This window comes from Dufourea novaeangliae, unplaced genomic scaffold (genome assembly GCF_001272555.1).
Source record: "Dufourea novaeangliae isolate 0120121106 unplaced genomic scaffold, ASM127255v1 scaffold22, whole genome shotgun sequence".
Taxonomy (NCBI): Eukaryota; Metazoa; Arthropoda; class Insecta; order Hymenoptera; family Halictidae; genus Dufourea; species Dufourea novaeangliae.
This window is the reverse complement of record NW_015373898.1, coordinates 11669-19662: the sequence shown is the minus strand read 5'-3', so window position 1 is coordinate 19662 and position 7994 is coordinate 11669. Positions and strand designations below refer to the sequence as shown.

General features: G+C 36.7%; 1 protein-coding gene across 1 annotated transcript in view; it reads left to right on the top strand.

The window, feature by feature from the left end:
• The window catches only part of LOC107193408 (leishmanolysin-like peptidase), a 233690-nt gene extending 226123 nt beyond the window's left edge, over positions 1 to 7567 (top strand). Inside the window, exons 8-14 of the mRNA XM_015582849.1 lie at positions 2079 to 2304; positions 2768 to 2961; positions 3546 to 3678; positions 4313 to 4472; positions 5635 to 5801; positions 5894 to 6013; positions 7412 to 7567. Coding sequence (XP_015438335.1) covers positions 2079 to 2304; positions 2768 to 2961; positions 3546 to 3678; positions 4313 to 4472; positions 5635 to 5801; positions 5894 to 6013; positions 7412 to 7567 — 1156 coding nt within the window. The remainder of the gene's footprint in view (positions 1 to 2078; positions 2305 to 2767; positions 2962 to 3545; positions 3679 to 4312; positions 4473 to 5634; positions 5802 to 5893; positions 6014 to 7411) is intronic.
• The last annotated feature ends 427 nt before the right edge of the window (positions 7568 to 7994 follow it).

The following is a 7994-nucleotide window of genomic DNA, read 5'->3' as shown; positions in this document are numbered from 1 at the left end:
TTCCCTACGTCACTTTTGTCGCTTGCAGAAGGCGCATTTGCACGACAGTGTACAAAAGATTGTCTTACAGCAAATCAGTCTAATTCTTTAGAGATGAAGAAAATATGATCCAATCGAAAACCTCCATTCACTTCTATCTTTAATTTTGATTCTACTTCTTTCTTCTTTATTTGAATACTTGTGTCTGTGTATAACATTTAAGAAAACAGAATTATTCGCTTTCGCTTGGGTCAATATTATTTTATTATTTGGCAAACTGCTATTTAAGGGCCAATTCCAATGACCTTGACCTTGACATATTAACAAAATAAATTTTATAAGTTGGACGTACCTTTTCGACCCTCAGTTGACACGTTCCGTGCCACAGGGAAAAAGGCCGTACATAGCCAGACACTGTTTATTTCGTTCTTCAAGTCATAAATTACCGAAAATGTGTGTCTTTTATTAATAGAGGCTGTTGGACTTGTTTTAAATTACAGTTCCATATTAACACGTTCTATGCCACATGTACCACCGATGGTACACGTTAAACTTTCCATTCAGGCCGCGTGTACCACTGGTGGTACATGTGGCACGGAACGTGTCGCGTCCGTCCGCGTGGATTTCTCTTTCGAATCCGCCTGGAGTTGTAAATTCCAGGCTCGACCGTCGTGGTACGCGTCCGGTTGCGAACTGTTGCCCGCCAAATTAATATTAGGCAACTGTTTCAATTTCTTTAGTGAGAAAAACGAATAATTGCTCGACCGTTGGAGCTGGCGAATCGTGATGCGAATGTTGTCGAATGATTGTTCGATTGCGAGTTAATGCGAATGAATTGAGTCCGTGTGACTCTAGTCGTAACGAGTATGTTTTGCGAACGAGTGTTTGCGAACGATTCTTTTCTATTGAATGTTTTCGACTGAATGTATCTTTTCGACTGCGTGTATCATTTCGACTGTGTGTATCTTTTCGACTGTCTGTTCGAGTTTCGTGTGACGTCGCGCTTCCTCAAAGTTTGATGAAGGCGTGACCAAAACTCGCCTCCTTATTGGTGATGCCCTGAAGGGGAAGGCAAATTTCTCGGGTTTTTCACGCGACGCGGAGGTGGAATACCTCTCCTTCAGGGCGAAGCGGACGTCAGGAAAATATCGCGCACGTGGTCGCGGTGCGAGTTGACCGCGACGAATTTTCGAGTCTCTCAACGGTAGGGTTTTATGATTATATTGTCTGCGAGTCAGCGCGCCCCGGTAAGGCCCGGCGCGGATGGGTCCCAGGTTACCGAGCGCATGTGGCGGACTGCAGACCAAATGTTCGCTTCTTTTGTCTATTATTCTCTTTGTGTTAACGAAATTAAAATTGCAAAGGGTCGGTCTTGCAAAATATATAAATTGACTGAAAAAAAAAAAAGGAATAAAATAATAAAAAGTAACGGTATCGTCTGACTGTATAACCGTCGTTTCGGTCTACGACGGAACAGAACGTGTTAAGGAGTCCTAACCCAAATCTTGACGTACGTTGCCAAGTTCATCCACCTGAGTAACTCTGAATAAATTTTAGCTGTTGTTCGTTGTTTGTTAAAGAGTTATTAACAAACAAATATTTGTCTGCGTATTCTTGGTGGCAATAAGTAGAAATGAAATACAATGCACAGACGCGTTGACCATCCAGTGTTAACCCTTAGGCTCGATCCACACTATCGACCAGCTCTCGGTACGCTTACGTTCTACTGTCAGTTCGATTACATCTCTAAGTATCCATACTATCGGCCGCTCACGATCACATTTTCCACCTTCGTACTATAAATTTCGTAATCATTTTATCCCATACAATGTGGATTTATCCCAGTTTGATGATAAAAAGAACTGAAAGGGGATATTTCAGATTATATTCCCATTTAGTGGATGATGACAAATTCGTGAAATATTTTCTAACGAGTTCGGGTATATTCGAAATGATAGTATCCAAAATTGAAAAAAGAATTTCGAAAAAAGTACCAGATTTCGCGAAGCTATTTCTCCGAGGGAAAAATTAGTTGCATGCCTAAGGTCAATAATACATTTTTTAATATTAAAATACTTTAATGAATACCAAACGCACAGGTTACAAACACATCAATGGAGTGAAAACACTATCAAAACTGTGGTTAGGCCCTACTGGCAAGTGCACGGTGGCTATGTGGAAAGGTCAATGCAAATAATAGTCACGCCTAAAGTTCGAGATGAGGTGCAAGCCCACTTCAACTGTCCGGACCTGGAAGGTGCAGAATTAGAAGATCAAGGAGAAGATGGCACAGCTCTAACGCATTGGGAGAAACGAGTATTTGAGGTAACAGAATATTAAGTAATTTACTTGCTTCTTTCTACTAAACTATTACAATTATGCAACTGGTGGCACAAACGAAAACGTGAAGATTCTACGAGAAAGAAAAAATAAATCGATGTATTAGAATAAAATTTTTTCATAACGTATCAAGTAGACCTATTTATATAGCATTTGGGATCGATGATGAAGTAAGAAATATACATAGTCTTGTCCATGTTCAGTATAGAAAATTAAGTTTTTTTGATTTATCCTCTCTAACGTTGTTAAATCGGTAATAGTTGTAAGATATTACTGTCTTATAGTTTACATAATAAACTACAGAGTTTCAATTTTGTTTTCCATAATTAATGACATTTTCATTATAGATTACACTTATATTTCGATATTTAAAGATACGCTCTTAAATATTAACTGTGTGCAGTAGATCTGTGATGACTATACTTAATTATTTGTATTATTTTTGTAGAACGAAGCAATGACAGGGACACATACTCAAAACCCAGTATATTCAAGAATAACACTCGCTCTCATGGAAGATACTGGATGGTACACTGCAAATTATTCCATGGCTCAAGAATTAGGATGGGGTCGAAACCTTGGTTGTAATTTTGCGATGAAATCCTGCAAAGAGTGGATATCTTCTAAATCATCTCGTTTGTCGTAAGCACTTTTATCTTCTCACGATTACTCTAATCTCTTAAACTAGTAGTATCCCTCAAACTAGTAGACAAATTCGTACTCTTATCTTCTCAAACAGCTCAAATGTAACTTCCATGTGTTAATATAGTTTTAAAAAGTATTTTATCTGTTTATCATTTATTATCATATTAGATGCTTAAGTTAAAGTGTTCAGGTTTTTATGAAACAAATAATTAACTCACATACATTCCTTGTCTACATTAGAAAAACGAATTTTCGAATACTCATAAGTTATCAATATTGTCTAAATAAAATTACGGTTGAAAGTAATTTTCACTTATAACATCTTTTCAGTCAAATAATGTCGAGATATTAACATAAAGATTTGACGAAAAATAAAAGTATTTATTTTTCTCTATTTAGCAGGCAGCAAACAGACCAAGAAACCTATGACTCACTTTTTCACGCAAAATTCATCACTGGTTTTGATTCATGTGCTACGAAATAAATAGACATCGCTGAAAACGCTATGCTTTTCAAATATAGCATTTTATGTATACTAATAATTAGTTTTATAAACAGGTGTATTTATTCATTTTTTACAGGGGAAAATCAATTCATCCCTTTTGTAATAAAGTGAAGCAAGATCCATTACAAACAGAATGTACTGATGATCGAAGTTCAGTTGCATTGTGCAACTTAATTAAACATCCACAACCATTGGCTAAGAAGTACCAGGTATGAGTTTTTCTAATAGTATACCGTTTTTTTAATTCAATGCTATACTCAAATTTATTAAAATCGGGACGGCCAGAATTGTTACTCGAATTTTCCACCTCTTTACTTGGTGGGGTCTAGCGATGTGAATAGGTTCACGCCTTTTTTCCTGCCTATGCATTAAGACCCAGTGAACACGAGCGACTCGCGTTATTTTGCAGCCACGTAAATTGACGCTGCGTTTTGGCATTACATACATTAATTTATATGAAGCAATTTACGTCCTGTTTGCGTTTTAACAAATGAATACTAGAACGCAACTAAGACGCAGCGTTTTCGCAATACCAGAAACGAAACGGGAGTGCTCACGCCCGGGGATTCATTGTTCCCGGTCAGCAAAAATATTAGTGTTTTAATAATTTAAAAAAATATGATTCACAAGTTCAATAATTCCGTAGCTATATTTCTGCCTTCCTTTAGTATAATAATACATTATTTTGATTATTTCTCCAATTGTGAGCGTCATTATAACCGTAGTTATTACGTGTTCGACTTATTGGTTTTTTAGAACTAAATAAACCCACTTAAAACACTTACTTTATTTACAAAAAAAAGGATCTTTTAAGAAATTCACAAAATATGTTCTGTTGTTTAGAACTTTGATTCCATACCTCACGTGCCCGCCGGCGAAGTGCAGTATTATGGTGGCTCAGTATCTCTGGCAGATTATTGCCCCTATATACAAGAATTCACATGGAGAGCCTTCAATATTGTTGTTAGAGGATCACATTGCCTTTACGAAGAGAATAATCCACGTAAGTCATACTGTTAATAATTATAAGTAACATTTGGTACATTCACTCATCATGTGCAAGGTGTTCGGCTACTCGTGTTAGTAACTTTAAGGTGCGATTCAAAATAAGACGAAAATGAAAAATAACGAAATTGTGAGTTATTGATTGTTAAACACACGGGTAAAACACTTTTGATGCAATAGCTTAAAGTAAGAGGTCTCTGTTTCGCGTGTATTCAGACACACACGTACCCGAATAAACGTATAACCGTACCAGTTTTAATACATGGGTACGTATGTATTAGGGTGGTTCTTGAAACCGAAGTCTTAAAATTATATCGGGGTACCCTGTCATTTAGTTCTCCAATCTCTAGCCATGTATCAAGAACACGCATCCTTAAGAGGCGGGGGGTGGCGCAGCCCCTCCCCCAAACCCCCTCACCCAAAGGTACCTACCACCAACCAACTCCGAATACTCTTTCTTGAGAATCTAATAGCGAATTCGGGAACCCGCACTGGTACGCACTGAGTGCCAACTTTTTCGGTTGTGTTGCACAATTAGCAGGCAACTTTTGTATCTTATTCGACGAACAAAAACTGCCCTGGTGCAGTGCAAAATTCGCATTTGGTTGAACGAAATGAATTGAACGAGAGCGAGTTTTATTGCAATGATATTTTCGGCAGTACGGTTCGGTGACACTGGTGACACGAGATTTGGCGCGAAATCGTGTAGTGTATAAGTACCGTAATTACATATACCTATAGAACTTAACGGCAATAGAAAACGCTATGGACCGTTTCAAGAACATAATCGTTGACTCTAACACAACTCGTCTAACAATTGAGGAGCGCGCCTCTCGAGCAGAATTACCCGTGCGTTGTGACAGATGTTTTTTTCAGAACGCAATTTCGTCATTCTTGATTTTCGTTTTTAGTTTGTCATGAAGAATCCAACCCGTGAAACTATACTATATTTTTAGTAACACCCTGCATATAAAATTACTCAGAACATTAACCTTCATAACATACATCAAGGTCATTGAAATCGGCGAGGTGGATCCTATTGTGTGTAATTATCAAATCTGTTCCTAATTAATGGTGTTTGAAACTATTAATTATCAGATAAAACAAAAATATAAAATTTCTTATTTTAGTAGTGTTCATTGAACACAATTTCTGTTTAGATCCGGATAAAAACTTTGCCCTGGAGAAGTATGGACCACACTCAAGATGCTTTGATCATACTAATCAAATGTGGGAAGAAAGAACCTGCAAACAAGCTCGACAGTGGCGACATTGGGGTTCTGGCTGTTATCAATACAAATGCGAGGCCGGTCGATTGCACGTCATGGTTAGTTTGCCACTGTAATTAAAATATAAATTATGATTATGCATATAAACATCCAACAAAGTATACTTTATCATATTTATTTCATTTTGCAGGTAGCAAATTATACCTATACATGTTATCACGCAGGTCAAGAAATTGCTATTAGAATAATGCAAACTGGTTGGCTCCACAAGGGTGCGTTAATTTGCCCCCCGTGTCGAGATATTTGTCAGGTGAGAATGCATGTTAACCACGACTATTAATTAACTCTTTTAACTGTTTATTCGTAAATTTCTAGACTATTGTTGTGTGTCGTTAAGTCGTAGATCGAACGATATTACCTACGATTCGATTCGCACTATTTGCGAGCCTAAACACGCGGAATCTCTTTTAAATTCATCTGCGGTTCTGTTACTTATTAAATTAATATTGGCCGATTAGTTCAGACGGTACAGTAGAGGTTACGTTTATGTAATTGAATAGATATCGCATGTACAGTAGACTCTAACTATATTACCATGGTCGGGGCTGTAGGAGAGTAAAATGGCAATGAGTTTAGAGCCCCCTCCATGCTAAGTTCTATCGTTATAGCCTCAGCCTCAGCGCCTGTGCAAAAACTGAACCATGAGCGAATTTCTGTGCTCGAAGGTACGTGTGAAGGGGAAGTGTCTCGCGTAGCAATATATTTAGTGGCAATATAGTTAGAGTCTACTGTATTTATGAATGTTTGCAAATATTGGTGAATGTCATCCGACTGATACTTTTGGACGCATTTGCGTATGATTGTACGTGACTTTGTGAACAATGCTTGATTTTTCAATGATTGTTTTTATGTGACTTTTTGAACGACACATATCGAGTAGTGTATCCAACGAGATTTTTCGATCGAATAAACACAATTGTCCATTCGACAATGTTAAAATGCATTGAAGGGTCACACTTCTCTGTGATTGGCGAAGGTTTGAAGAGAATAGAAGGTATAAAGAGTGTGATAAAAAAGTCATCACAATGTTTTTTGTACAATATCTTTATGTCTACAAAAACGATTTTTCCTCGATTAAAACGACCGTTATTTCTCTAGTAAAAAATGTTATACACTAAAAATAGCTACTATAACATCCCAGATAACACATGTCGCCTAATGACGCCTTGAAGACGGCTTAAAGGCGCCTTAGACCTAAAATAGCCGTAAGATGGACGTCTTCAAGGCGTCATGTGCTATCTGGGATGTAGTGTTTTGTATACCAAATTATTATTACTTTTACGAAACTGTTAAAATGATTAAGATACAGTCTTCATATGTCAAATATGCCGAGAGATATTTGTTGGTCCTAGGATCGTGAAATTACAAGAAATATGTGGAGGATATGATTTCCACTCGTTTTTTCCGAATTTCTACACAAACACAAGTTCTGCAGTTTGGTTTTACATCTGTGGAAGGTATTAAAATTTTCTGGTTTCCTCTACAGTTCCGTTCGCAGTATCACTGTAGGTGAAATAGAGTTTTAAAAAATGGAATGATTTAAAAATATTATTACTAATAAATATAGTTGTGTACTCATCAAAAAATTCAAAGGATTGAGTTTTACGAATACCAAAAGATACATACCAATAATTTTTCTATATTTCAGGCGGAACTAAAGGAAAAACATGAACACTGTAAACCAGGGGATGAGCATCCACCTGCAACATATTACCATAGAGACAACCTTTATTGCGCGTCTGCAGCAACACTTACAAATATGTCCACCTCAATTATATTAATCTATTTTTTTGTTCTTAGATGATATGTCGTTGAATTTAGGTAATATTTTTATGAATGTCCAAATTAGGTTGATGAATTGTAATGGCATACAATCGAAATGTCATTAAAACGCGCTTTCCAATTACAACTCGATTGTTTAACGATGTAAGTGTATCTTTGGAACCAAATAGTAGTTTCCTGCACTGGATGAAGACTAAAGTGGTAATTTTATTTTAATATTTTATCGTGGAAGGCACCTCTGCCATGATTTTTATATCTCGCAAGATATGAAATAGCGCATAAAATAATACTTTTAAGATTCTATAAGCGTGAAAATTGATGCATATTGTATACCATATACTGCATTTTACTATGTAACTTCATAAAGTTACATGTGATTTTGTGTATTTATATTAATGAATCTGACGAGGCATTCGTGAAGTGCCAATACTGAAGTATATACATTTATG